Source organism: Chionomys nivalis, chromosome 17 (genome assembly GCF_950005125.1).
Source record: "Chionomys nivalis chromosome 17, mChiNiv1.1, whole genome shotgun sequence".
Lineage (NCBI taxonomy): Eukaryota > Metazoa > Chordata > Mammalia > Rodentia > Cricetidae > Chionomys > Chionomys nivalis.
The window spans coordinates 25,693,853-25,709,605 of NC_080102.1; the positions used below are offsets into that span (position 1 = coordinate 25,693,853).

Genomic DNA, 15,753 nt, shown 5'->3' on the forward strand with positions numbered 1-15,753 from the left:
TGTTTTGTTCTATGCTGAGAAGAAGTGATGATTTCCTTAGGTCTCGAATAGAGTGTATACTTTAACTTGGTGAATCAGAGAGGTTATGGTAGTCCTGGGTAGACGAAGAAAGAGAGTATGTTAGAAGTCAGTTCATGAAGAACTTCCCCAGAACAGGGAGAACAAGCAGTTGTCGACCGTGGCTTCAGAAGGAGCAGGAGGGAGAGGACGCCTCAAGGGGACCTTTTCAGCTGCACTAGTAAGTGTTTTCATCTTGAGAACACCTGGGAGCCCTGGAAGGCTTAAAGCCAGTAAGGGTCATGATCACACTTGCCTTTGAAGCCAGCACTCTGATTGGAGTGTAGAAAAGGTGATAGATGACATTCACTTGGTTGTGGAGCGGTCAAGAAGGTGAGAAGTTATGCAGAAGAGCAGGTGGCCTGGACTAGGGTGGTGGCAGTGGGGTGAGGAAAATTAGACAAATTCAAGAGGACTCTGGGGATGGGAAGAAGAGGTTTGTGGCTGGCTCTCCCCATGGGATTTGGGTCTGTAGTCAGTAACGAATAGCAGAGACACCAAGTTATCTATCACATGGCCTCAGAGGAAGGCTTAGAGAGCTCAGGAGTCTGCCTGGGCACACTAAGTTTGATGGGCATTTGAGACATTTATAGAACGTGGCTCATCTTAGATGCAAAGCTCCAGGGCCCAGAGGGGCCAAGTGGATGGAAGAGGATAAGCAGTAGCATCAGAGTGGACAGAGACAGAAACCACCTGGTGACATCGGACGTTGTGGGACTAGGGCAGGGGATGTGGCTCAGTTATTAGAATGATTGCCATGTATGCATGTGACTCTGGTCTCTATTGTTAGCACTGCAAAAAGCCAGGTTTGGAGGTGCACACCTGCAATCCTACTAAGGAGGTGGTGGAAGGGAATTAGAAATTTAAAGTCATTGGTATAGAGGGCTGCCTAGGATACATTAGATCCTGTCTTTTTTAAAAATAAATAAATAAATAAAAGGTCTGAGTGCAGGTGAGAATTCTGGGGAGACAGAAGGTGATGGGTGAGAAGAGGTGCCATGTGTAAGACCCTGGAGAATATTTGAAAGAAAGGTAGAGCCACTAGGCAGGGAGGAAGCGACCCAGGGCTTCTAAAGGTAACCGAATGAGGGAGGGTAGGGCACGCAGGGAGCCTTGACGGTCCCGCATGCTGCTCCAGCTCCAGGAAACATCCATTGGAAGGTGCCTAGCTGAGTTCCTTATGGTCAGTAGTGGTAAGAATGAAACTGGTTGGTTTTGTCATTTTCATTGGAACAGGGTCTTGATTATGCCAAGTTGAAATTTTTCTAGGTAGCCAAGAATGACTTTGAACTTGTGACCTTCCTCTTCCCACGTCTTTAGTGCTGGTGTTACAGGCATGCTCCATCAGGCATGTAATGCTTATGGTACCAGGGACTGACCCCTGGCCTTTATGCATGCAAAGCAAGCGCATTACTAAGGAAGCTGCCTTCTCAGGCCCGGAACGAGACTGTTTTGTTGAAAAGATGGTTAGAACAACTTCATTCCTAACTGTCCTGGCCTTAGACCTACAATTATACAATGTGGGTTCACGTTAGTGTTTAGATGGACGAACCATTCAGTGCCCCCGATGTGGTCATCAACACATGTCTTCCTGCACACCCATTTGGAAAGTCTGCCTTCAAAGTCAGGTTGCCTCCTTGAGCTAAACATGTCTTCTTTGGGCACCACCGTCTCTCCAGATGCTGTGTTACTCACCAGACCACGAGATTATTCCATGTGGAAACACTGACTTCATTTTCCCTAGGATCATATATGAAGGATCATTTTGTTCTGTGGAGAAGTGAGCCTTCCAAGCCCTGTTTTCCACGACACAGTGGTTGGCAGCCTGCTGGCTGTTCCCTCCAAGTCTAACTAGTGAGCTGTGAATTACCCTGAACCCAACATCTTACCCACCCCTACCCTCAAATGCAGTGCCAGAAACTGGGCCCTTGGGTCCTGCCTAAACCATCTGGCTGTCTTTCCAGACTCATCCGGTCCTGTGGGTGGTTGGGAGTTTTAATTTAGAGGGCTTTGGCTAGACCTGCTGAGGTCTGGAAACAGAATCCCGCTACATCCTCCACCACAGCCTGCAAAGTCATTTAGCTTTCTTTTAAATCCCTCCTTTCCCTCTCCCCTCCTAGCTGCCCCTCACGAAAGCTGCCAGCCACATCCTACCTCCTCTGGCTTCTTACCTCCAGCTCCCAGTGAATGGCTGTGTTTTCAATAGGGAGCAGTTAGTGACGATTCATGATGCTTGAAGCCTGCATTGAAGTGGGGGATACTGGGAAGAGGGACTTGGGGGCTCCCATGTCACTGGAGCTGGAGGGTGTGACCAGCAAGGAACAGGTCCCTACCACACAGGAACATGAGTAACACAGGGACATGTAGTGCTAGCAGAGGAAGCTGTTTGATTTCCTTCTGAACTGGGGGTCAGAGAGTAAGAGCACCAGTCTCTGCCTGCATATTCTCATATTCTCTCTCTCTCTCTCTCTCTCTCTCTCTCCAACCCAGACTGCTCCTTAGTGGGGCTTCGGCTGCCTCCACCCTTTCACTATTGCTCAGACACTAGAAAAACAACTGCTTCTCCTTTTGGGGTGTCTCAGTGTCCCCTCTGTGAAATCAGGGTATCTAATGAGGTCAGAGACTCTGGAATCTGGCTCTACACCAGATTCTTCTGTGTGCTTCTTGTGAACACTGCCTCTTCAGTAGCATCTCACCCCCCATGTGACCACACGATGAAGTCCACAGCCGGTACACTCTCCCTGTGTAGTGTATCAGTGCCACATAAGGACCTCTGAGGCCATCTTCAGAATGGGATTTGAAAACAGACTCCAGTACCCCAGTGTCCCTGTCCCATCCCCGGGCATTGTCCAGACTCTCAGAAAACAGGAAGGCTATGCAGGGCCCCAGTGGTTTCCTTCACACTGGCCTCTCCTCTCTGACAGGGCCCACTATCTGTGGACTTCTCAGTTCTCCTGACATTCTGGTTTGCCACATCAATGACTGGAGGGATGCCGCTGATACTCAGGCCAATGGTACATGTCCCGGAGTGACGTATGACCAGGGGAGCCGCCGGATGGCCTTGAGTCTGGGAGGCCAAGAGTTCCTGCAGGGTAAGCCTCTACCTTTTGCTCCCTTTTGTCATGTTTCCAAGTTCCTCTTCTCATCAGCGGGGGCTCTGCTAACTTCTGAGGTACAGTTCTGCATCCTGAGACCCTGTATCCCTCCTCAGCTATAAATCTCCCAGGACACAGGTACATCCTCCTTGCGCTGACCTCTCTTCTCCAGAATGTGTAGGCTCCATTTATAAAAAGGAAAAGGCACCCGTGATATTGCACAGAAAATTGCTGGCTGAGTTCAGTGTTATCCCAGCAAAACGTTTAGTTGATTCAGCTCTCAAAGCTGAAGGCTAGCTGGGGCCAAGACACCTCATGAATCTAGCATGCCTGGCTGCTAGCTAGTCAGTCCTGCGCCAACTGGGACCAGGCCTGCTGCTGCCGGTCTTGCCTTGCTTGGGACGAGTGCGTTCATTTCCTGCAGGTGGCAGAAGCAGGGCAGAATAAGAATGAAGGGCAAGGCCTGCGAAAGTCCGGATACACTCGTCTGGTGCATAAGCAAACCACACGGGGAAACTAGAAGCTAAAAGACAGGAAATAGTGTTTCATTAGTGGGAGGTGTTGCTAAGTCTCATGTAAAGTATCTGAAGCTAAGTAAGGGTGGAGGACTATAGTGAGATACCCTGGACATTTTCCCTGGGAGGTACAGAACCTCGGTATTACACCTAATGCCCTGCCCATCTAATCACAGGAGCACGGGGGCAGACGTGTTACAGGTGAGGATAAGCAGTGAGCAGAAAGAACAGATGAGCCGGGATGTTCCCTTCTCCCGTTTACTGAAGCTCTTCCTACTTTTCTGTAAGATGTGTAAGCGTTAGAGACAGCAAGCTGGCCTCAATCCACAGGGGCGGCTGGTGGGTTTCTGAGGTCTCCCTGGACCAGTCAGACCGCCTTTCTGCTTTCTTGCCTGGCTGCCCCTCTTAGTAGGCCCAGGAGAGAGAAAAAGGCTTAATCTGCAGTCCTAAACTGGCCCTGGCTAGGCCAGCGCTGTTCACAGGGTCAGGCACAGCAGGGCCAGTGTCACCCCGAACTGGTTAGACATGCAAAGTCTCAGGGCCCCATGCCAAAGAGGCTAAGGAATCTGTTTTCTGAGAAGCAGTTCTGATAATGTGTAAACCTGCTGCCTGCTAGATTGGAGCACAGGCTTATCCTGGAAACAAAATAGTTCATTGCACTGTTAGGTCAGACAGCAGCAAGACCGAGACCTGCACATGCACAGTGGTTCAAGGAAGGCACTGCTGTTGTGGTCTTGGCCATCTTACCGCTGGGGGGAAGCAGGCACACGGGAGTTAGGACACCCCCTAGGGAAGTTTTGCCTCAAACAGGCTCCGGGTGTCTTAGCCACTCCAATAGTGGCAGGCACACAGGGAGAGCTTTGGACAATGTTGTGTGTGTGTGTGTGTGTGTTTTTTTAACTCGCGCTGATACCAAGGCCAATATATAGCATGTATGTTGCTCTTTGGAGAATCACGTATGCCTCAATAATTCTTGGACTCATGACATGGAGCATAAAGTCCAGTGTAGAAAACACCTAGGAAGTCTAGTTGGCACACACAACCAAAGCCTGGAATCTGGCAGCCTTCCAGAGAGCCTAACTCGCTTCTTTTGGGGTAAACAGAATCCAACAGCTTATTTGCGGGATGGCTGCCTCACAGATGCTCTTCATTACTCTGAGAGGCGCCCAGGGTGAGAACAGGCATTTCAGGAATGACATGTGATGAGCTGGCAGCCGTAAGACAGTGGACTGCTTAACCAGGGCATGTGCTTGGTGCGTGTGCCCAAGGAGCCAGGAATGTGCCCTGGACTCGCCTCCCCGCGGAGGGGTGACAATGGAGGAAGGGCCTTTGTGTGTGTGTGTGTGTGTGTGTGTGTGTGTGAAGCAGAGGACAAACACCTTGGCTGTCAGTCCTTAGGTGCCTTTCATTTTTGTTTGAGTCAGGGTCTCTGGGGTCTTACTGAGGCTAGGCTAACTGGACAGTTCCAGGAATCTGCCCTTTTCTCGCTAACACCTCACTATCACTGCAACTGCAAGTATTTTCCTAGTTTATTAAATGGGTTTTAAGGATTGGACTCAGGTCATCACATTCGTGATGCAAGTGATTTATCAACTGAGAAATCTCTCCAACCCATCTTTGGCGTTTTCAATGCAGTGTGTGTGTGTGTGTGTGTGTGTGTGTGTGTGTGTGTGTGTTCATTCTAGGGCTTTCTTATTTCCTATTTATTCTGATCAAATGTATAAGACAACCTTTGGTTTATAATCCTAGGGACATACCTCAGGCTGCCCTGACGTCCCTTTTAATAAAGCACCTTCTCAAACAGAAACAAACTCTATCTTCATCAAAGTTCACTGAGGACCAACCCCTTTCTTCTCATTCCACAATTTCACAGAGGCCGGCTGAATTACAGGGTTAGCAGATCCGTGAACCAAACCCCATCGTGAATGCTTGTTCTGTGCTGGGCCTGCCCAGGTCACAGTCTTTCCAAGTCTGAAAGAGAATCACGATGATGGTCCTGGGGACTGCTCAGAGAGTTAAAAGGCATGGCAGGAGGCACACAGAGGCAAGGCGCTGCATGAATTGTTTGCATTCCAAATTCCTTTACTTGAGCCCTGCGTTCTCCCCAGAGTTCTGTGACCTTCAAGCACTTAGCTACCCTGAGCCTCAGGGTGACCCTCTGTGAAGTCTGAACACTTTACGTAATGGAACGAAGTGCCAGCATGCTGTACAGACAGCAAAAAGCAGCTTTGTTTTCTAAGTTCCCACTATCTGGTCTTTTACCTGTACCCCAGAGCACCCCTCACTAGGGTGGATTGCTTCTGTTTCTTGGCTAGCTGTCGATGTCAGAGTTGAGTCCAGCAGAGACCTGATCGTGGGTCAGGCAGGCTTAGATCTGTATTGGAAAGCTAATACTGCTAGGCTCCCAGTTGTAGGAAAGAACAGCTCAGTAGAATGCATGACCTTCAAACAGGAAGCTCACCAAAGTCTGCTTTGCATGATTGCTTTCCAGATCCTTTGGATCACCTGCCGAGGCAAACACCTGACCCAGATAGTATACTTCAGAACTGAGTGTGTTGTACTTTTCATTAATCCTTACTATGGCCCAACCTTTGAACCCCCAAGTTGTTGTGCAAACTCCCCACCATGCCCCCTAGGGCCACTTTCTACTACCGAGGTCCACATGTGATTTCCCGAAAGCAGAAAATGCTTTCAAGTCTTCTGTGGTTACAGCAGCAGATTCTTTGGCATCTGTGATAACTGGGAATTCCTCTGCTCGGATGCCACTGCAAAGCCTCTCTCCTGGACTCCGTCTGAATGCCAGTTCACAGCAAGCTCTGCTTCAAAGATGGCAAAGGAAAGATATTAAAAGGCCACTGCAAAAGGGAGCAAAGGGGTCAAGAAGGAATGGTGTGGCCAGCCATAAGTTGGTAGCGGTCTTCACATGTTATCACCACAGCCCGCTGGTGTATCCCCCATAGCAAAAACCCACCAGGCACATGGGAGGCAGCAGGCCAGGTACTGGGTGCAAAGGATGCAGAAGTTTCCATTGTTAAGGCCAAGAAGCTCCCCAGCTAGCTAAAGAGATGGACGTAGGCATTTCTAAAGCACAATGTTGACCGAGGTTTCTGTCCTGCCTGGTCCTGCAGCCGTTAAGTCTCAAAGACTCAATCAGAGGTCTACATTAGTTATAAACTGATTAACCCATTAGCTCAGGCTTCTTTATAACTTACATTAGCCCGTAATTCTTGTCTATGTTAGCTACGTGGCTTGGTATCTTTCTCTGCGAGACAGTCACATCTTGCTTCCTCTATGGTTGGGTCACAATTACAGACTGAAACTTCCCTCTTCCCATAATTCTCATTGCCACGCCTCTACTTCCTGCCTGGCTACTGGCCAATTAGCATTTTATTAAAAATAGTACAAGTGACAGGATAAAAGACCATTGTCCCACAGCATCGCAGACCTGCAGTTTGGCTTCTTAGACTGGTGGGATTGTTGACTTCGCAATGCTTAAGTAGAACCCTTCTACTCAGCTGCTAGGAACTAGCTAGGTTCTAAGATCACTTAACCCATCTACAGCTGATTTCTGGTGCCCACAACCAGAATAAATACATAAGTAAAATGCCCACCATCAACCTACAGATAGCCAAGAGATGATTTGGTACAATTTGACCCCACGGCAGGTATACACGGGAAGTTCCCCCTCAAACTATTAGGGGTGTGTGCCAAGTGAGAGTACTCCGTGCCTGAGACTGAGCAGGGAAAAAGAGGAACACTTACCACCAAGAGGGTTGAGAAATCTAGCTTTATCCAGTGCAGCACCAGGGAAGGAGAATTTCCTAGAAAAGAGAGGGGGCTAGCTGGAGTGGTAACAGGAGAGGAATGGGGAGAAGGAGAGGATATGAGGCATTATCAATCAAGACAACATAGATGATAAACATCATGGAAAATGTCTTTATAAAGCCCATAACTATATATAATGAATATATGCCAATAAAAAATTTAAAGAATAGTTAATAACATTAACAAAAACACTAAATAAAAAAAGCTGCCACTGATTGAATATGTATCCCATGTGAAGAATCTAGGAGATAACTTCTGTAGAGTATTGCCATCATTCAGTTGCCAGGCCTAGTTAATTTTTACATTTATTGATTTATGTATTTGGTGCATGTGTGTGTGTGCATACATGTGTATATTGCATGAGTACACATGCCACCATGTGTATGGAAGGTCAGAGGACAACTTGACTGGGTTAGTTCTCTCCCTCTACCATATGGGATGTGGGGATCAAACTGAGAACACAAGCCTTGGGAGCACATGTCCTTACACCCACCCTGTAGATCCAGCTTCATTAAGGAGGTCAGAATCTCAGCAGTTTGATGTCCGAAAATACCAACAATGGGACCTCGTAAATACTTTGTTTTCTTTAAACCATCCCTTAACTGCTTAGTCTTGCTCCTATGTTGTAGGCTTGTGACCCTCTCACATTAGTCTGTCTGGTTCCCTGTGCTAGATTCCTGAAGTCTGACCAGGTGCTGGGATGGCACTCCATGAGGCTTTGAGGGATCCTGTGTAGAGAACAGAGTCAAGCCAGGAAAATCTTGGGGAGGGGGTGATGAGGCAGTTGTAAAGGTGGTTGACCAGTGAGAGCAAGCACCAGCAAGGCTCATAAATGACAATCTTCTGCAGGTCTGACGCTCTTGGAAGGCACTCAAGACACCTTTATCAGCTTCCAGCAGGTGTACCTCTGGAAAGGTGAGCTCCAAGGTGGGGAATCAGGGGTGATAGGACAGTGGCTTCCTGAGTTTGGTCCCAATTTGAACCCATAAGATATTCTCCTCCCAATGGAAGTAAAATGCAGATCTATGTTCTATGGACATGCTCTCTGTGGAGCAGAAGGGCTCCCATTCCTCATCAGAGGAGACACATGGGCGAAAAGAATGTCATGTGGAAAGCCTCCAAAAGATGGGGAAGGCAGGAAATGCTTGGATCTGGGGAGATAGAGTTTACCACTACAGGCTGCCTTTATCACCAGAGTGAGCTGTTGAAAACCTCAGGAAGCATTTCTCCAGGGAACTTGGCCCCATGAACCTCTGCTTCCTGGGGCTCAGGGTGATCGAATGTGACCTAGGTGATTGTTACTATGGGGTTTAATTAAACTTTTTAAATTCTGACTTTCCTCCTGACCCTCTAAGAGTCTTGGGATGAGTTCTTCTCCCTCACTGAGTCTCATTTCTCAGAGGTTTCATGTGAACCTTCTATCCCTTTCAAGGGTGTTGTGAGCGTATACGAGCATCTTTAAAGGGTAAATGTTAATAGTTACGGTGTCACAAGGAGTTTAGTTCTAGCCCTGAGAGATTGGCTAGTGTTAGGTGCAGGACCAAACCTGCTCATTTGGGTGGCTGGATCTGTGCCTGCCTTGTGCTGAGTTCCTGATTGTGGGATGTGAGGATTGCTATGTGGCTGCCTCATCATTACCAAAGATCTTATTTTCTTCTTCCTAGAGTCTGACATGGGGTCCCGGCCTGAATCCATGGCATGTGGAAAGGACGTGGCGCCTGGATTAGACCCTCCAGCAGAAGCAGGTATTGCCTCTAAAGAGTTTATACAATTGGGTCCTGCAGACAAGATAATGGCATTCAAGGTCTTATCAATGAATGGGCCTCTTATTTTTACTCCATTCTGAAGATTTGGAGCAGTGGTTCTCAATTTTCTTAATGCTGCATCCCTTTAATAAAATTCCTCATGTTGTGGTGACCCCCCAACCATAGAATTATTTTTGTTGCTACTTCATGAATGTAATTTTGCTACTGTTATGAATTGTAATGTCAACCTCAAAGGGGGGTTGTGACCCACAGGTTGAGAACAGCTGATTGCCTTACAAGGCACCACATTGTGCCCCTAATCCAATTATTCCCTCACAAATACAGAGACTCCTGAAGTGTGCAGTAAGAACAGAATGTAAGGAAGCTTCATTGCCCATTCTCAATGCTGCAGAAGCAGAAACAAATGCAAAAGCTATAGCAAGAGCAAGTGGCTGCTTAAAGAGCAGAATTTAACAGAGCAGGCTCGGGACCCTCAATCCTGTAGGCTTAGAAAAAAATGTTACTATGTGTCAGAAAATGTCAACCCAGTCGAAATGAACAGTCTGTAAGGGGTCATGGAAGGCAGGAGACAGTTCATCCAGACAGGGATTGCAGTTGTGCCTGGGGAAGTGTGAGAACAGCTTGCCCCCAGAACCTATAGTTTTACTATAAGGTGGCACTAAGGGCCAGGAGGAATGAAGGAAGAGAGAAATAAAAAGAGATGGAGGGGAAGTCCGAGAGCAGAAGGAGAGTGGCTTAGCCTACTCAGTGCTACAGTAACAACAGTCCAGACTAGGTACTATGTAATGAATACTCTGAAGGCTGGCAAACCCAGCATTGGAAAGCTAGGTCTGGTGAGCGCCTTCCACTGGGCAGTACCATGGTAGAAGGCATCAAAAGGCTCAAGAGAGTGAGAGGGAAGCCAGCTTGCTTTCCTAGCCCACCCTTGCAAGACGACCTGCCCACTGTGCACTGGATTCAGGGACTGAGTTCCAACAGGATGAAACAAACTGTAGTGTGGCTGGCTGAAAGTTTCAGCCCAAAGAATCTGGTGACGTGGCTGCTGTGATTGGCTCAGCTATGTCACATGGAGCTACCCAGGCATGAGCTGGAATCCCAGGGGAAAGCCCTGCGTTGGGTAGAAAGGTAGACCAAGGGGGTGCCTAAGGTTTCTTCCAAACCAAAATTCTGGGTTTCACAAGTGTGTGATTTTTATGATTTCCTAGGACCTTCTGAACTCCTTTTGTCTGTCCAGATCCGCACTGTCATTTTGTATCTCCTGATCTGTCCTCAAAGCCTGCTTCTTTCTGCCTCATGCATGCTGGAGAGATAAAGGTAAAGGAAGCTGACCATCTCCTTCTTTTTCAGCAGTGAGAACAGAACTTTTCTTCCCTGTGGACACTGCCCAGGTCCTTGTCAGGGCAAACCACTCATTGCCCAGCCAGCAGTACTGGCTCTTCACACACCTGTTTTCAGCAAAGCAGGCGAACTCGTGGTGCCTTTCTCGTGAGTATCTTAGACTGAAACCTTCCAGACCCCGTTCAACAACCTCTGAGATGTAGACAAGTTCAAATTCACTGGCCTAACTCAGCGGCCACTACTTACTTATCATAGATATGGGAATTGTTCCCAGTCTTCAAGATGCTCACAGTGAAAGCAGTGTCTGCTCAGCAACCAGAACCTATCATCCATCCATCCATCCATCCATCCATCCATCCATCCATCCGTCTGTCCATCTGTCCATCCATCTGTTCATCCAATGTTGAATATTCACTATGCTCTAGGACTTCCATTTGACTTTGTGGATGAAACCCAAGCAGAATGAGTCACGACCCTTTACTTAAAATAGTTCATATGTATCTTTGGCAAGACTGACATATACAAGAGAACAGAGTGTTCACATACAAAGACCCAGGTCTCTGGTCTGCTCACTCTTAGTGCTTCTGGGAGGTCATGGGTAAAGCCACTGAGTTTTCATCATGTTGACTCCCGTATTGCTGACTTTGTTTCTGACCTCTCATTTAACTTGATCACCTATACTCAAGCCACAAGATCACTTATTTCCCCATTTCATAGATTCCCATGTTTTTGTTAGGACGTCATGACTATCATGGGTGTACTAGTATTTTGCCAACTTGACACAAGTTAGGGTCAACTAAGAAAAGGAAGCCTCAATTTAGAAAATGCCTCCATCAGATTGGCTGGAAAGTTAGTCTATGGGACATTTTCTTGATTAGTGATAGATGTGAGAGAACCCAGCCCATTGTGGGTGGTGCAATCTCTGGGAAGGTGGTCCCTCATTGTATAAGAAAACAGGCTGATCAAGGCATGGAGAGTAAGCCAATAAGCAGCACCCCTCCGTGGTCTTGCATCAGCTTGCCTTGAGTTCCCTTCAAGGTAGACAGTAAGCTATAAGGTGAAATAAATTCTTTCCTCCCCAGGTCGCTTGTGGTTGTGGTGTTTACCACAGCAATAGAAAGTAAACCAGTGCACTCTGCTCTGAAAGATTCCCCAGATGAGTCTGCCCACTTAAGGCCTTGCATGGACTAAACACCAACTGCCTTCTTGCCTTTAGGGTGTGCCCAGGAGCCTGTTTTCTGTCAACTTGCAGACATAACGGAGACCACACCTTTGTATTTCACCTGCTACCTCTACCCAGAAGCCCAGGTCTGTGACAACATCTTGGAATCTAATGCCAAGAACTGTAGCCAGATTCTGCCCCACCAACCAAAGGCCCTCTTCCGGAAGAAAGGTAAGCACAGTGGTGTTCATGAGCTGAGTGTCTGATATACCACCACTCTGCAAGTTAAGAATCAATGAGATTAATTTCTTTTCTCATTAAGGGTATTACTCTTCACACACACACACACACATACACACACACACCATTAAAGAAAAAAGAGACCATAAATTTTTTTAAATAAAACAAGAAGGGATGTATGGATGGGATTAGAAGGAGGAAAAAGAAGGGAGAAATGGTGTAGTTATAATCTCAAAAACTAATATATATATATATATATATATATATATATATATATATATGATTATCAATGGTCCTTCAGAGATATGAAGCCATTGAGAAAGGCATCAGGCTGACACCTCAGAGAGTTCTGCTCTGGGGTCTGACCTCAGGCAGAGCCACTACTGATGGACTTGCACCAGGATTTCATGCAACTGTGTGATACAGAGATCTCAGAGACAGTGACTTTGGTTTTGTTTTGTTTTGTTTTGTTTTTTGAGACAGGGTTTCTCTGTAGCTTTGGAGCCTGTCCTGGAACTCCCTTTGTAGACCAGGCTGGCCTCGAACTCACAGAGATCTGCCTGCCTCTGTTTCCCAAGTGCTGGGATTAAAGGCTTGGCTTTTATAATGCCACAGTTGTTCTCTCTTTTCAAGGACATTGATAGTGTCATTTTACCATCATGGTGGTGATGTCATTTTTCACCCTATTTCCCTAGAAATTCTTCTTCCATTTTCTTTGTCAAGGCCCTTTGCGTATCTGGGGGCCCTTGGTTTCCCCTCAAACTTCAGAGGCCACAAGGCTTGAAGCAGTTCTATTTGGTGGGAGGTTTCTTGGCTGTTGGTTTCTCCTTAGTATAATCTGATCCAGTCGTTCTTGGTAGGATCTTTTTGTTAGTACTCCTAGGCCCTTTGTCAGAGGAATCTCACAGTACTTGGCCTGAATGTACACATCAGCAAGGTTGGGAGAGTCTCAGGTCTCTGTGAAGCCTAAATCATGTTCTGTGGGGTTTGTGTATCTACTATCAGAGGACACCAAGGGACCCTCTCTTCTGATCCTTCCAGAAATAAATAATCCGTCTTTGCCCTTGTGGGGAGGGTACTTAGACTATCAGTTCCATGAAGATGCAGGGGTCTGGAGGCACACATGCTCTCTTCTTGCTAATTCACACAGGGGAGCAGAACCCGTCTTCCTAGTCTCTGGAGCCTGGAGCCAAGGTCCTCCACAGGCTTCCTAGACGCTGAGATTGTTCCATCTCCCTAATTCTCATTTCCCCATGGGCTCATGCCTTTACAGGAGTCCCTTGTAAGAAGCCATGGGTTCCATTCCAAGTGCCTACTAGTGATTCATATTTGTAATCCTGGGACTTGAGAGATGGAGACAGGAGGATCAGAAGTTCAAAGACATCCTTGACTACATATTGAATTCAAGGTTAGCTTAGGTTCACAAGACCCCATCTCAAAAACCAACCAACCAAACAAGCAAACAGAATCTTATGAGTCTTATTCTCATGAGATTTGGGAGCAAATGTTTAATGTGCCGTCTTCCTGGAAGTTCAGTCTGGGTTTCACTCATTGTCTCCATATTTGCGAAAGTATAATGCATTTTATTTCTTTTCCCTCTGTGAAGTTGTGCTCAACGACCGAGTGAAGAACTTTTATTCTCGCCTGCCATTCCAAAAGCTCACAAGGATTTCCATCAGAGACAAAATCCCTATGTCTGGAAAATCCATTTCCAATGGGTAAGTGGCCAAGTTCTACCTCAATGCTTATTATTCAGATTCCTTGGCTTCCATGAGTAGGTGGCATCTCAGCTCTTAAAGGCAGAAGCATAACAATGATCCAACCCAAAGCTAAGAGTTTAGGAGATGACCAGATTAGAAGTCCTCGATGGAAAGAGATGACATATTAAACACCACATTCGGCTCTGAGCCTGCAGTCTCCTGAGGGAGATCAGATGCACTAAGCAATATTGTCAGTTAATAAAAGTGATTAAGATGGTAATAAACTTGTTCTTCAGAGCCTTTCAGGGCTGTGCTCAGAATCTGGAAAGCAAGCTGAATCTTTAACAGGAACTTAGCTTAGAAGAATGCCTTACTTGTGACCACTACAACCTATGCTGGTGTTCCTTCGTTGGCTTTTTTGTCGGCCACTATAACTGAAGATGAATTTCCTCTCACCACCCAACATGGGACCTCATTCTTCAAAATCTCCAAGTGTGCCATTGCCTAACTACATCCCTGGACCTTCCTTGGACCTCATCAGTTTGAGGTCCTGGGATGGGACTCAAGAATCAGAATTTTAAGGAAAACCTCCAGTGAGTCTTTTGTATTTCAGTAGTCACTGATCCGTGAACTGCTAATCTGTGAAGTGCTGTTGAATTAGGGAATTGCATCATGTTGCTGGCATTTAAAAGTGATTTCTGAGAATGGAGCTCAAAAGATGACACCGGATGCTTTGTCTTAATATATAACTGACATCAACTTACTGGGAGAGGGGATAGAAGCTAGATGTCACCATACTGGGATAGGGCATAGAAATCAGATAATTCTTTATTGGACATCACTATGCTGTGTCTGGGACTGGGACAGGAACTGGTGCAGCGGAGCTTGATGTCATAGTACAGGCTTTCAAAAAGAAAGGGAAGCAAATGTAGGCAGGTCAATAGCTGGCCAGGAACCTAGAGCAAAGAAAGCCAGAGAGATGCCTGACCAGCTTCTGGGTAGAAATTTTGCCTGCACTGGAGAAGCTGCCCAGCAGATACAAATTTCAACACTGGGATAAGACTTGGATTCAGGAAAGAACAGCAAAAATGAGGCAGGATTTTCATACCAGAAACGGTCAAGTAGTTAATCAAGCTCCCAGGAGTTAGGAGCGAGAGAACAGATCAAGACATGAGATCAAGGCAAGGAATCTTAGAACTGGACTCCAGATCACTGAAGTGCTAGAGCCCCTTTGCCGTGAAGCTGCACCTTAAATGAGAATGGTCCTGGGGAGGGCTTGAACGTGTGAGTAAATACATGGAGACTCTGAAGAAAAGAGTGGGGTTTTGTTTACAGAAATCTAGAAAGCTAGTGTTGGCCAAAGCGCCCACACTTTATGTGCTTACAGAGAAATCTGATCGCCAAGGTTCGAATTATTCCATGCATTCTACACAGTATGTCTTGGGTGCCCACGGGAGCCTTCACACTTGTCTTCTCTTCTGACTCTAGGTTCTTCGAGTGTGAGCGGCTCTGTGACAGGGACGCATGCTGCACTGGCTTTGGTTTTCTAAACGTCTCTCAGTTGCAAGGTGAGGATGATAAAGGAGGCAGCCCCCCGCCCCCCTGGCATATCACATCAGTCTAGAAACATACTTATAATACTTCATGGTCCCCACTATCTCTTCAGGACAGGGAGGATGAGTGAACCTCATTACAGTAAGGAAATAGGGCTGGGAGAAGCAGGCAGCTCATCAGTATGAAATTAGCAGTATGGTGGCTCTGGTCCCTAATCTATCCCTTCATATACACATATGTCCATCTGATCCCAACAAATGTCCCTCCTTGTTTCCATACTTCACTTATATGTCTTCTGAGCTATTTTCAGGGCTCTGTCCAGGGATCATGGTTGACTGAACTTTAGATACATCACATGATCTTTATTGAACACTCATTCAGCCACTTACTGATGCTGTGATTCTGGAAAGTTCTCTTCTAATCTCTCCAGGCCTTGGCATCCCTTTCTGTAAATAGTAACACACATTGTTTTGTTGTAATGAGGCCACTTGGTCGTTCCAG

The 15,753-nt window shown here is 46.7% G+C and overlaps 1 protein-coding gene across 1 annotated transcript in view; it reads left to right on the top strand.

The window, feature by feature from the left end:
• Nucleotides 1–15,753, top strand: part of Tg (thyroglobulin) — a 179,404-nt gene that overhangs the window by 55,942 nt on the left and 107,709 nt on the right. Inside the window, exons 27-33 of the mRNA XM_057792131.1 lie at nt 2,982–3,149; nt 8,342–8,407; nt 9,157–9,237; nt 10,606–10,743; nt 11,813–11,989; nt 13,605–13,716; nt 15,187–15,266. Coding sequence (XP_057648114.1) covers nt 2,982–3,149; nt 8,342–8,407; nt 9,157–9,237; nt 10,606–10,743; nt 11,813–11,989; nt 13,605–13,716; nt 15,187–15,266 — 822 coding nt within the window. The remainder of the gene's footprint in view (nt 1–2,981; nt 3,150–8,341; nt 8,408–9,156; nt 9,238–10,605; nt 10,744–11,812; nt 11,990–13,604; nt 13,717–15,186; nt 15,267–15,753) is intronic.